The sequence below is a fragment of the Bufo bufo genome, chromosome 7 (assembly GCF_905171765.1).
Source record: "Bufo bufo chromosome 7, aBufBuf1.1, whole genome shotgun sequence".
NCBI classification, from domain to species: Eukaryota; Metazoa; Chordata; class Amphibia; order Anura; family Bufonidae; genus Bufo; species Bufo bufo.
Window position 1 is genome coordinate 63,977,742 of NC_053395.1, and position 14,735 is coordinate 63,992,476.

Here is a 14,735-nt window from a genome sequence, read left to right on the forward strand (position 1 = left end):
CAAGTCAATGGGACCGCTAAAAAACACAAAGGCTTACAAGATTGTCGTCTGCGTCCGTTTTTTTCCTATCATTTGCATGGCAAACCTGTCTTAGATTTTTTTTTACTTTCCTTTATGTTTGGTGATCCTCCAAAAATCAAGGAAGACATACGGAAACAAAAACGGATCACGGAACAACGGAACCCCATTTTGCGGAACGGAACACAACAACGGTCGTGTGCATGAGGCCTAATAGGGTCTGAATATTTATGTCAGTGCAAGATTTTGAACTTTCAGTTTTTACTTTCTCATTATGGGGTGTTGCAGATTATGGGGGAACAATTAGATTATTTTTACATTAGCACAAAGCCACAACAAAATATGAAACTAGTCAAAGGGTCTGAAGACTTTCCGAATGCACTGCAACTCTGGTGCCTGAAGTGCATTTTAATCCCTAGTGATGCAACTCATTTTACCATTGAAGGGGTATTCCAGCAAAACGTGGATCCGCAAAAAATATGGGATGAAGTCCGTGTTGCATACATTTTTTTCGTGGACCCATTGTAACAATGCCTATTCCTGTTGGCAAAATGGAGAAGAATAAAACATGTTCTAACCATTTTTGCAGGGCTGTGGAACGGACATACTGACAGCAAAAAAAAAATTTGAGCCCCACTAAAATGAATGGGTCCGCATCCGATCCGACAAAAATACGGATCATATGAGGAGTAAAAATATCATCATGTGAATGCGGCCTTAGGGCTCATGCACAAGAACGTATTTTCTTTTCGCTTCCGTTCCTTTTTTTTTTGCAGACTGTATGAGGAACCATTCACTTCAATGGGGCACTCCGTGTGCATTCAGTTTCCGTTTGTCCGCATGGCCGTTTCGCTAAAAAGTAGTGCATGTCCTAATATTGTCCGCAAATCACGGTCCGAGGCCCCATTCAAGTCAATGGGTCCGCAAAAAATAGGGAACGCACACGGAACACATCCGTATGTCATCCGTATTTTGCGGATCCATACTGTAGAAATGCTATGCCCAGCCCATATTGCTCATGTGTTTGGTGATTAATAAGTTACTGTTTCTGTATGCACTCCACAAAAAACTGAGCAAATACGGAAACCATAAGGATATGTTTTGTGCAATAACGGAACGGAAGAGGACTTAAATCAGAGAGAAAAAAACCTCAACGGACCTCAAAACAACAACTGTTGTGTGTATGAGCCCTTAGAGTGAGACATAAGAAGATCATTATCTTGAATTACTGAGGGAAACAGGAAACGACACCACTAAAAACATTTTTAGTTTTGGAAAGATTGCAGTAAGTTTTTATTTCTAAGAAACCAGTGTAGGAATGCGTTCCTAGAACTGTTTATATGGTAAGTTCTTCACTACATACCACAGCACACAAAAAACATGTATGCATGTACTCGCACAAGGATAATCTCCAGCCAAAAACAACTTTTGACCAAAGTCTGGCTGTTCCTTCCCCACTCCCTATTTATGAAACCTCTGGATGGTTTGTCTGATATTCAAGCTTTCCTTATGGCTATTTTATTCTCAGAGCAACTGGAGAACTATGCCATATGTGCTGAAATAGCCCCAGGCCACTGTATGTGAAAAAATGGCCCCTGGCCCCTGCACGCGGAGTGCTGTCATATACATGTGTCAGCCGAGAGATACATCGGCTGGTTCAGTGGGCCACGAGAACAAGAATGAAAGCCACAGAGACAGCACTAAAGTCTCTGCAGATCTTACAAGTGTGGTACCCGGGTTAAGCAGGTTCTCCTCTCTACAAGATAGGGGATAGGTATCTGATCGGTGTGGGCTGACCTCTGGGAAACCCACCAATCATGAGAATGGAGGTCCAGTGTCAATGAATGAATGGAGCCGGAGGTCAGGAATGCATGCGCTGCTCTAGTCACTCTCTAGCAATCTCTGGCAGTGCCATAGAGACTGAATGTAGCAGCAGGTCTCATCCTCCCGCTCCATTACTATGTGGTAATGGGAATCAGTGAGGGTACCAGTGGTTAGATCCCTACGGATCAGTTTGTTATCCCCTACCTATATACGGTAAGTGTGGTGTACATGCCAAGAAAATGTCCTAACATGCACTATTCAACATTAAAATTGCAATGCAAAGAAGGAAAAGTTGTGGAATTATGGAAATCACAGAATCAATAGACATGTTAATGATATGCAAATGATAAAAAAAAGGAAACAAAATATTCAAAATATCTTCATTTATTCAGTATTTTCAATCGCCAAGTTCAGAAATACACGCACTTACACGCCTTAGCATGCCATCAATGAAGTTGTTAACGGTGGTCTGAAGAATGTTCTGCCACTCTGAATGCACTTGGGCACACAAATTATCAAGATCTGCTGCTGGTGGCTCTCTTTGCAATTGTTGACCAAAGACGTCCCAGATGTGTTTCATGGGGCAAGTCCGTAGAAGCAACAGGCCATGTTAGCATGTTTATGCCATGCAGGCTGCTCACAGTAGCATGAATACCATGCAGCCTGGCATTGCCCTGTTACACTTTGGAAAAAACATTGTACCACTGGCTCCACAACCAAATCAATGTAACGCAGAGCTATTAGTCTTCCTGAAATGAAGACTAGAGAAGTCCGGCTACAGTATATTATGCCAAGTCCACACCATAATCTTGAGAGTAGGTCCAGTTTGATGTTCCCTTGTGAAGGCCTCTTCATGGTAGCCTGGTCTCTAGACCAATATCTGGCTATCACTGATTCAGAGACAAAAGCGAGACTCATCACTGAAGAGGATAGTCCCCCATTCCAGCTGAAATTGCCGTCTTAATGTGCAGCATTATAGTCTTTGAGAGCAGAGGCGTGAGGTGAATGGAACACCTGTAGCTGGACATCTGGCTTGTAGCCCAGTGTCATACAAACACCTTCTGATGGCTTGTGTAGACACTGTTTGCCGCCCTGGGCTTGGGATGTGACATCCAATTTCACCTGCAGAACAGAATGGATCACTAAACGCCATCCTTCTAATCAGACCATCTGTCTGTGCAAAGGTTAACCTCTGTGCACCTCTTGCTGTCATTGCAGTTCATTGTTGTTCTCCCAACCACTGGAACAGTGCTGACATCTCAGCCAAGGTGCGTAGGGATCTGCCAGAGTGATAAACTAAGCTTTCTCAGTGGAAGGATTCTGTCTCTCTCAATTTGCGACACAGAACGTAGACGAACAGGAGACATCGCAAATCATCCCACACGACTTGATCCAATATATGAGGTTTCATGTGGCTAAAAAATGTTGCCTTTAATCTAGCTTTTATGCCTCTCCTACATGTCACACATTGGAATTAGGTACTTGAAAATGTGATCTTCTGCAGATCTTCGCAACACCTGCTACTTCTTTGATTTGCATAACCTTAAGGCTTGTACTTCTTGGTGTTATAATTTCAATTTTAAGGAGTGTATACGCTGAAAAAATCCATAAGCTATAATGGGAACAATGTATGCCAGAAGAGTGTTCTTTTGGCATATAGCTTATTTCACTGTATTTAAAGAGGACTTGTCGCCGCTCCTGACATGCCTGTTTTAATAGCTTCATACACTCCCCATATAATAGCAATTCTGGAACATCTTTTCTTATGGCTCTATGTTGTGCCATTCCTTTATTATTTCTACTAGAAGTTATGAATGAATTACTAGCAGTCTGTAGTAAGGGTACAGAGGGGAGGTAACCAGTTGGGGATGTGAACCTCCACAGTCTGAGAATGGATGCACTGACTGGATACAGTGAGACTGGGCAGGGACACTCTCCAACTGGTTACCTCCCCTCTGTACCCTCACTGCAGAGTGCTAGTAATTCATGCATAACTTCTAGTAGAAATAATAAAGGAATGGCACAACATAGACAGGGCCGGCGCTTCCATTAAGGCAAGGGGGGCAATTGCCCCTGGGCCTCCAAGTCCTTAGGGCCCCCCCGCGCCGGCCTGCAACTAACTATATTTTTGTGGGGGCAGTGGCGGACAGTCACAGGAAGATGAGCGCTTCCATTGTGGAAGCGCTCATCTCCATAGTCATCTGTATTGCCGTCCTCAGGACAGCGATACAGATGGCTGTGCAGCAGGGCAGGGGAGGGAGAGGCGTGTCCCTTCCCCTTCCTCTGATAGGCTGCCGGCCTAGTGCCTGCAGCCTATCAGAGGCCGATGCAGGCGGCGCCATGACGTCATTGCGCCGCCTGAGCCGCACAGCACGAGACACAGGTCGGAAGAGGCCTGCATCGCATCGCTAACATGGAGGTAAGTATAAGTGTTTTTTTTTTGGGTGAAATTGTGTACAATACAGTACTGGTGGCTACTGGCACATGATGGGGGGCTCTGGCTACTGGCACATGATGGGGGGGCCCTCTGTCTACTGGCACATGGGGCTCTGGCTACTGGCACATGATATGGGGGGGCTCTGGCTACTGACACGTGATATAGGGGGGGCTCTGGCTACTGACACATGATATAGGGGGGGCTCTGGCTACTGACATGATATAGGGGGGGCTCTGGCTACTGACACATGATATAGGGGGGGCTCTGGCTACTGACACATGATATAGGGGGGGCTCTGGCTACTGACATGATATAGGGGGGGCTCTGGCTACTGACACATGATATAGGGGGGGCTCTGGCTACTGGCACATGATATAGGGGGGCTCTGGCTACTGGCACAGTGGAGAAGGAGGGAGTCCCTCCCTCCCCACTGTGACGCGGCCGCCACTGCCACCAATGGGGAGATAGCAGGGGAGGAGCTGTGGCCACTGCGCCACCAATGAATGTAAAACATATTAATACAAGTGTCGGCAGCGGTATCACAGACCCGGCCACAATAACAGGGCATGCGATACGCGGCAATTATCCCCTCAGGTGCCACATCGGAGGGGTTAATTGCTGCGGATTCCATGCCCTGTTATTGAGGCCGGGTCTGTGATACCGCTGCCGACACTTGTATAAATGAGTTAAAGAGGACCTTTCATGGGTCCAAAGAATATGAACTAAGTAGAAGCCTACATAGAGCGGCGCCCAGGGATCTAAGTGCACTTACTATTATTCCTGGGTGCCGCTCCGTTCACCCGCTGTGGCCCCCGGTATTTTCAACATTCAGAGCAAGGAGGAGGAGACGCCAGTGTCTCTCAGTCTCCCTGACAGCAGCGCTGTCCAATCACAGCGCAGAGCTCAGAGCCAGGGAGAAATACGGTAACTTGATCCCCTCCCTGAAAACCATAAATGATGTCTATAGTACTAAACCATGGTCTACTAGTCATTATTGTCATTTCCACAACTTAAGCTCCAGTTTCCTAAAGGCCATAAAGCCAAATAAGGCCCAAACCTGGTATGAGGTACTGCTGGACTCAGAGACTGGCCGATATGGCCCAGGCCTCACAGGTGCACCTAAATGTAGCCTGTGGATGGAAAACAGGCTCATTTAACCACCTCCGGACCGCTGTACGCAGATTCGCGTTCCGGAGGTGGCAGCGCTGCGCACAGTCACGCATATACGCGTCATCTCGCGAGACGCGAGATTTCGCTCCAAGCCGGCCCGCGCATGCGCATCGCGGGCCGGCAAAAGTTAAAGAACAAGTTCGTCACCAGCCTGCCAGCAACGATCATTGGCTGGCAGGCTGGCGATTTTTAAAAAATCCAATCACAAGCCATATAACAGATCATATTAGTAAATATGATCTGTTATATGGCTTCTCTGCTCCTCTGCTGGTCCTTTTCGTCGGTTGGATCCAGCAGAGAAGCAGACATCACTGTGAGTACACCAAACACTTCACTGTAGCCCCTGATCACCCCCCTGCACCCCAATTAACCCTTTGATCACCCCTTTGATCGCCCCTGTCAATCACCAGTGAAAGGAAAAAAAGTGATCAGTGTAAACTGTCACTTTTTTTTTTCCACTAGTATTGGCTGTTAGGTTTTAGGGATAGTTTAGGCCCCTTGGTTAGGTAGTTAGCGTCAGTTAGCACCCACCCCACCGCACCGCAGTCACTTTTATTCGCTGAATAGCGTATCGCTAATCAGCATTTGTACTTTTATAGTATCTGTAAGTGATCAAAACTGATCACGGTCAGATCTATAATAGTATTAGTGTCACTTTAGTTCGCCCTCCACCCAAAACGCAGTGTTTGCCCGATCAGGCCTGATCGGTCGCCCACACGTGCGTTCACCCACGCCCGCCCCACCGCAGTGACAAAAAATATATATTTTTTGATCACTGCACATTCATTTTACACGCACTGCGGCGATAAAAAAATCAGTTTTGATATTTTTTATCAACCGCAGCGGCCTCCGGTACTTCGCTAGCCTCCCCTTTGTAAGACAGGCTTGCTTTTTTTCTTGGGTAGTCTCAGGGAATACCCCTAAATTTAGTAGTCCAAAATGTCAAACAGGGGGTATTCTTCTGAAGAGGCCTACAGGATTCTGACCCAGTCGGATGAGGAGTGGGAACCCTCATCTGATGAATCTAGCGGGTCAGAATATGAACCTGTAGAAAGCAGTGGCAGTCTGACCCAAAGTTCGGACGAGGAGGTGGAGGTCCCTGGCAGCACCAGGCGTACCCGGCCCCGTGTCGCTAGACCACAGGTTATGCAGGATCCGCTTCAAGAGCAGCAGAGTGGGGCTGTCGCTGCCGGATCACGTGGTGAGGCATACACCAGCAGCGCAGCCCTCCCTGGACCTAGTACCAGCACTGCCGTACAACATGGTGACGTGGCGAGCACCAGAAGGGCAGTTGAAGCTGGTACGGTGGCACGTGCACTAGTTACCCCGTCGCAGCCACCGCGCAGACAGGCCCGTAGACCCCCTAGAATCCCTGAGGTGCTGGCAAACCCTGATTGGCAGTCACCAACTTCAGCCGCACCTGTAGTTCCCCCTTTCACCGCCCAGTCTGGAGTTCGGGTTGAGACGGCTCAAATCGGTTCGGCCCTGGGATTTTTTGAGCTGTTCTTGACTGCGGAGCTCTTGGACTTAGTCGTGGCAGAGACCAACCAGTATGCCACACAATTTATATCCGCCAACCCGGGAAGCTTTTATGCCCAGCCTTTCCGGTGGAAACCAGTCCAAGTTTCCGAAATTAAAATTTTTTTGGGCCTTCTCCTCAACATGGGCCTGACAAAAAAGCATGAATTGCGGTCATATTGGTCAACGCACCCGATTCATCACATGCCCATGTTCTCTGCTGCTATGTCCAGGGCACGATTTGAGGCCATCCTCCGTTTCCTGCATTTTAGCGACAACACCACCTCCCGTCCCAGAGGCCACCCAGCTTTTGACCGGCTCCACAAAATTCGGCCCCTCATAGACCATTTCAACCAGAAATTTGCAGATTTGTATACCCCCGAGCAAAACATCTGCGTAGACGAGTCCCTAATACATTTTACCGGGCGCCTTGGCTTCAAACAGTACATCCCAAGCAAGCGTGCCCGGTATGGGGTCAAATTGTATAAGCTCTGTGAAAGGGCCACAGGCTATACCCACAAATTTCGTGTCTATGAGGGAAAAGATCAGACCCTGGAGCCGGTCGGTTGCCCTGACTACCTGGGGAGCAGTGGGAAGACAGTCTGGGACTTGGTGTCACCCTTATTCGGCAAGGGGTACCATCTTTATGTGGACAATTTTTACACAAGTGTGGCCCTCTTTAGGCATTTGTTTCTAGAACGGATTTGCGCCTGTGGCACCGCGCGAACTAGTCGCGTGGGCTTCCCCCAACGGCTTGTAACCACCCGTCTTGCAAGGGGGGAGAGGGCTGCCTTGTGTAACGAAGAACTGCTCGCGGTGAAATGGAGAGACAAGCGTGACGTTTACATGCTCTCCTCCATTCACGCAGACACGACAATCCAAATTGAGCGAGCAACCCGTGTCATTGAAAAGCCCCTCTGTGTCCACGACTATAATGCGCTCATGGGAGGGGTGGACTTCAATGACCAGATGTTGTCTCCGTATTTAGTTTCCCGCAGAACCAGACGCTGGTATAAGAAGGTGTCTGTATATTTAATTCAATTGGCGCTGTACAATAGTTTTGTTCTCTACAGTAAGGCTGGGAGAACACGATCTTTCCTCAAATTCCAGGAAGAGATCATCGAGAACCTCCTTTACCCAGGAGGTTCCGTGGCCCCATCCACCAGTGTAGTTAGCCGTCTACACGAGCGACATTTCCCCAGTGTCGTTCCTGGTACCTCAACCCAACCGTCACCCCGAAAAAGATGTCGTGTCTGTAGCAGGAGTGGAATAAGGCGTGACACCCGCTATTTCTGTCCTGACTGTCCGGACCACCCTGCCCTATGCTATGGTGAGTGTTTCCGGAAATACCACACACAGGTACACCTAGCATAGGGATTGCATCTCACAGGACAGGCACACAGGGCTATTAGGGCCCTTTTACTCTCAGCTGCTGCAAACCTCTCCTTTCACCTGGGATAAAGTGCATAACGTACTTCGCCACATCTTTGGGCGATTTGCGCTTTGCACATTGTCCCATGGGGAAGGAGAGGTTTGTTCTATAAAGGTAAAAAAAACTAAACAAAAAAAAAAATTACCGGTAAGTAAAAAAGTTAAAAAAGTTTAAAAAAGTTAATATGTTCTGTTCTAAAGTTAATAAAGTTATTGCTTTGCGGCCTGGTTTTTTCTTTTTTGTTTTGTTTTTTTTACCTTCCAGGTGGACCAACCGATCGACCAGCTGCAGCACTGATGTGCATTCGGACAGAAGCATTGCGCTGCTGTCAGATTACACGCAAGTCGGTGTATGCGGCGCTGCAAGACGAGATTTCTCCTCTGCAGTAAAAGATATGTTTGCCGAGGCATATGAGCTGAGGAGGTGGCGGTGTTCATATACTTTGGCAAACACTTTGTATATATAAAAAAAAAAATCCCGGCAATGATTTATTCATCCACATCGATTGATGTGAATGGAGAAATCTGGTTTGCCAGGGCATACGAGCTGAAGTGGGTATGGATGTTGGGCGGAGCTCCTATGTCCTGGCAGACGCCTTTCCCCTCCTTTTTCTTTTTTTGGCAGAGATTTTTTCATCCACATTGATCGATGCGAATGAAGAAATCTGTGCCGTTCATTTTTTTCTTTCAGCCCAGAGGCTGAACGGAAAAAAAAAATCTCATTACCTGTATGCTCAATATAAGGAGAATAGCAGAAACTACTAATGCTGGGCATACATGTAATGATTGCGGAGACCCTCAAATGCCAGGGCAGTACAAACACCCCACAAATAACACCATTTTGGAAAGAAGACACCCCAAGGTATTCGCTGAGGGGCATATTGAGTCCATGAAAGATTGAAATTTTTGTCCCAAGTTAGCGGAAAGGGAGACTTTGTGAGAACTAAATCCAAAAAATCAATTTCCGCTAACTTGTGCCAAATTTTTTTTTTTTCAATGAACTCGCCATGCCCCTCATTGAATACCTTGGGGTGTCTTCTTTCCAAAATGGGGTCACATGTGGGGTATTTATACTGCCCTGGCATTTTAGGGGCCCCAAAGCGTGAGAAGAAGTCTGGTATCCAAATGTCTAAAAATGCCCTCCTAAAAGGAATTTGGGCCCCTTTGCCCACCTAGGCTGCAAAAAAGTGTCACACATGTGGTATCTCCGTATTCAGCAGAAGTTGGGGAATATGTTTTGGGGTGTCATTTTACATATACCCATGCTGGGTGAGATAAATATCTTGGTCAAATGCCAACTTTGTATAAAAAAAATGGGAAAAGTTGTCTTTTGCCAAGATATTTCTCTCACCCAGCATGGGTATATGTAAAATGACACCCCAAAACACATTCCCCACCTTCTCCTGAGTACGGAGATACCAGATGTGTGACACTTTTTTGCAGCCTAGGTGGGCAAAGGGGCCCACATTCCAAAGAGCACCTTTCAGATTTCACAGGTCATTTACCTACTTACCAGACATTAGGGCCCCTGGAAAATGCCAGGGCAGTATAACTACCCCACAAGTGACCCCATTTTGGAAAGAAGACACCCCAAGGTATTCCGTGAGGGGCATGGCAAGTTCCTAGAATTTTTTATTTTTTGTCACAAGTTAGTGGAAAATGATGATTTTTTTTTCATACAAAGTCTCCTATTCCACTAACTTGTGACAAAATTTTTTTTTTTCCATGAACTCACTATGCCCATCAGCGAATACCTTGGGGTCTCTTCTTTTCAAAATGGGGTCACTTGTGGGGTAGTTATACTGCCCTGGCATTCTAGGGGCCCAAATGTGTGGTAAGGAGTTTGAAATCAAATTCAGTAAAAAATGACCTGTGAAATCCGAAAGGTGCTCTTTGGAATATGGGCCCCTTTGCCCACCTAGGCTGCAAAAAAGTGTCACACATCTGGTATCTCCGTACTCAGGAGAAGGTGGGGAATGTGTTTTGGGGTGTCATTTTATATATACCCATGCTGGGTGAGAGAAATATCTTGGCAAAAGACAACTTTTCCAATTTTTTTATACAAAGTTGTCATTTGACCAAGATATTTATCTCACCCAGCATGGGTATATGTAAAAAGACACCCCAAAACACATTCCTCAACTTCTCCTGAGTACGGGGATACCAGATGTGTGACACTTTTTTGCAGCCTAGGTGGGCAAAGGGGCCCATATTCCAAAGAGCACCTTTCGGATTTCACAGGTCATTTTTTACTGAATTTGATTTCAAACTCCTTACCACACATTTGGGCCCCTAGAATGCCAGGGCAGTATAACTACCCCGCAAGTGACCCCATTTTGGAAAGAAGAGACCCCAAGGTATTCGCTGATGGGCATAGTGAGTTCATGGAAGTTTTTATTTTTTGTCACAAGTTAGTGGAATATGAGACTTTGTATGAAAAAAAAATAAAAAATAAAAATCATCATTTTCCACTAACTTGTGACAAAAAATAAAAAATTCTAGGAACTCGCCATGCCCCTCACGGAATACCTTGGGGTGTCTTCTTTCCAAAATGGGGTCACTTGTGGGGTAGTTATACTGCCCTGGTATTCTAGGGGCCCAAATGTGTGGTAAGGAGTTTGAAATCAAATTCAGTAAAAAATTACCAGTGAAATCCGAAAGGTGCTCTTTGGAATATGGGCCCCTTTGCCCACCTAGGCTGCAAAAAAGTGTCACACATCTGGTATCCCCGTACTCAGGAGAAGTTGAGGAATGTGTTTTGGGGTGTCTTTTTACATATACCCATGCTGGGTGAGATAAATATCTTGGTCAAATGACAACTTTGTATAAAAAAATGGGAAAAGTTGTCTTTTGCCAAGATATTTCTCTCACCCAGCATGGGTATATATAAAATGACACCCCAAAACACATTCCCCACCTTCTCCTGAGTACGGAGATACCAGATGTGTGACACTTTTTTGCAGCCTAGGTGGGCAAAGGGGCCCATATTCCAAAGAGCACCTTTCGGATTTCACAGGTCATTTTTTACTGAATTTGATTTCAAACTCCTTACCACACATTTGGGCCCCTAGAATGCCAGGGCAGTATAACTACCCCACAAGTGACCCCATTTTGGAAAGAAGAGACCCCAAGGTATTCGCTGATGGGCATAGTGAGTTCATAGAAGTTTTTATTTTTTGTCACGGTGTGTACTTTCCGAAATGGGGTCATTTGTGGGGTGTTTGTACTGTCTGGGCATTGTAGAACCTCAGGAAACATGACAGGTGCTCAGAAAGTCAGAGCTGCTTCAAAAAGCGGAAATTCACATTTTTGTACCATAGTTTGTGAACGCTATAACTTTTACCCAAACCATTTTTTTTTTACCCAAACATTTTTTTTTTATCAAAGACATGTAGAACTATAAATTTAGAGCAAAATTTCTATATGGATGTCTTTTTTTTTGCAAAATTTTACAACTGAAAGTGAAAAATGTCATTTTTTTGAAAAAAAATCGTTAAATTTCGATTAATAACAAAAAAAGTAAAAATGTCAGCAGCAATGAAATACCACCAAATGAAAGCTCTATTAGTGAGAAGAAAAGGAGGTAAAATTCATTTGGGTGGTAAGTTGCATGACCGAGCAATAAACGGTGAAAGTAGTGTAGTGCAGAAGTGTAAAAAGTGGCCTGGTCTTTCAGGGTGTTTAAGCACTGGGGGCTGAGGTGGTTAAATAGGAGTTTATACACCTCCAGGTATCTCTATATGCAAACAAAAAAAAAAAATGGCGTGGTGTTACACAGGCAAGAAGTGCTCAAACCCATATGCAGTTGTGCATGTATATACAGGGGAGCAAATCCTGCACTTGTGGCCCATTGCTAATGACGATCCCCAGCAAAAATGCATAGAGTGGAGGATGCCCGCAGCGGACCACAAGTACCACAATAAACATCCTACACAAGATAGCAATTATGTGGATGTGATAACTAATTTAGCAATATTGGAACCGATGGAAGTGGAGGGAGCGAGTGGCCTTCAGATAATGGCATCCATTAAGGGATCTTCATTGGTGGTATATGGAGAGAGTCCAAGACAGATGAAAGGTCTTCCGGCGTCCTCACAGTCAATCTTTTGGCACCATGAACGATGAGGACTCCAAAAGGAAATAACCATCTATACGGGATCATCTCCTATCTGAGCTTATCCGTCTCCTCTTCTGCAGAGTTGATGGTGCAAGATCTTGAAAAATCGGAATATTTGCCCCGTCAAGTTGGATTTCATTAAGCTCCCTCACTTTAGCAAGTATATCTGATGTGTCGCAAAAAGACAGGAGGCCGCAAATGATGTCCCTGAGCGTCTCAGAAGGTAAAGGTTTAGAGCGCAGAGCTCTAAGGGCTCTTTCAATAATAATGGCGTCCGCTCTCCCTCCCCCCAATAGCTCCACAAACAGACGTCTAACTACTGCAGGGGGGGTCTTCCTTATCTAGAGCCTCAGGGATGCCGCGGATGCGAACATTTTTCCTGCGGCTTCTATTTTCTTGGTCTTCTAACATAAGCATGGATTCATTAATGCGAGCTGTATGTGCGGCCAAGTTCTCCTTCACTGCCATATCAAAAGCTAGCAAAGCCTGGTGTGAGTTTTCCAAAGTTTCAACTCTATCACCAATGTGTCTGACATCAGCTTTTATGTCCGCTAAATCTGAAGCGATTGGGGCTAGCGCTCTTCTGAGAGCTTTCTGTAGGAAGCCTCGGGTGATAGTGAGGGACTCATCCGCGTCCGATAATTCTTGGGCCCTTTCAGCGTTTGAGGCCTCGCCGAGCTGTTCTTCCTCCTGCTGTGCCGGCGCCATTTTGGATGCCTGCGCCGAGGACTTGACTGACTGCTTCTGGAGGTATTTCTCCATGTCAGATTATGAACGCTGCACTTTCGGAGTGCAGCTGGAATCCCTTTGCCTGTCTCTGCCGTGTGTCTTCACCATTGTGGGAGAAAAACGCTGTTCTCAGGGCTTGATGAGGGTCTGTTGGTGGGAGAGCTCTTCTCTAGCGGCCACCATCGAGCTCGGTCAGGCTCTGCCCCCCCGGAATGCAGGTCCTCTTTAAGGGCATAGTTTGGATACATTCATTTTTATACAATGGGAACCAATGGGCTACATGTTTGGTGTACACGCCAACCATGCACTGCCATTGTGTGTGCAGCGCTTAAACTTTACGTCACCGAGCTTGCTGGGTAATCAGAACCAAGTGGTCACAGTGCTGCAAATGCATTACACATTTTCCCATTCACCTCAACCCCAGGAAAAGCAACATGGCCCATTTAGGGAGAGTTCACACCACTGTTATTTTTCCATTCTTCTAATCCGTCAGAAGAACAGGAAAAAAAATATAAATAATAATATATAAAACGTATCCTGTAAACAAAGAAGAAAACCAAAAAAAATGGATCTTGTGCATCAGTTATGCACATTTGGCATCTGTTTGAGCCATTTCAGAGATCAGTTTTTTTTTAGACGGGGAAAAAAAAAAGTCCTGCATGCAGAACTATTTTTCTGTCTAAAATAACAAATCTCAGATGGAAATTACTCAAATGGATACCGTTTTTTTTATTTTTCTGTTCTTCTAACGGATCAGAAGGATGGAGAAATAACAGTAGTGTGAACTCTCCCTTACTTGAGTGTGGCTGGTGGATGAGACCCACATTGTGCAGAGAACCTCCTGAAGGGATCGGCAGAGGTAAGACCATCACCATTCATGACATATCCCAACAAAGATGGGCGTGTCACTTAAAAAGGTCTAAATCATGATACAGACAGGATATGAATTTACAGCCGACAGGAGTAACTTCTGAAAGCGTATTGCACCTACCAGATATCCTCTGCATTTTCATCCGTCGGGCTTGAATGCGCCCTTTTGCAAGTCTTTGCTTGGCTATTATACAACGGATGTGGTCAGAGAAGATAAAAGTAGCTTGAAGAATGGGAAACGGCTTGGAGTGGGGAGTTGATGCTGGTTTGTGGATGGTGATATTTAAAGCTCTGCTGTCATCTTCTACACCAGTTACTTGCATATCCTAGAAAAAAGGCAGGTTTATTATAAAACCACATCACTGCATGGAGCCAGCCACCCTATACGTCTACATTGGGACCATCTAAAGAAGCTTTGTGAGGCTCCGATTCCAACAGATACATGTATATATCAAATACATTTCAGTTAAAATTAGAAGAAAAAATTTGCAGTATACATCTTTATGTGCAATGGCTGGATTAAAAAGGACACGTCTCACTTCAGCAAATGGCATTTACCATGTAGAGAAAGTTAATACAAGGCACTTACTAATGTGTTGTGATTGTCCATACTGTCTCCTT

At 45.6% G+C, this 14,735-nt stretch overlaps 1 protein-coding gene across 1 annotated transcript in view; it reads right to left on the reverse strand.

The window, feature by feature from the left end:
• The window catches only part of CLEC16A (C-type lectin domain containing 16A), a 393,790-nt gene that overhangs the window by 92,382 nt on the left and 286,673 nt on the right, over positions 1-14,735 (reverse strand). The window contains exon 21 of the mRNA XM_040441186.1: positions 14,236-14,440. Within this exon, the coding sequence (XP_040297120.1) occupies positions 14,236-14,440 (205 nt within the window). The remainder of the gene's footprint in view (positions 1-14,235; positions 14,441-14,735) is intronic.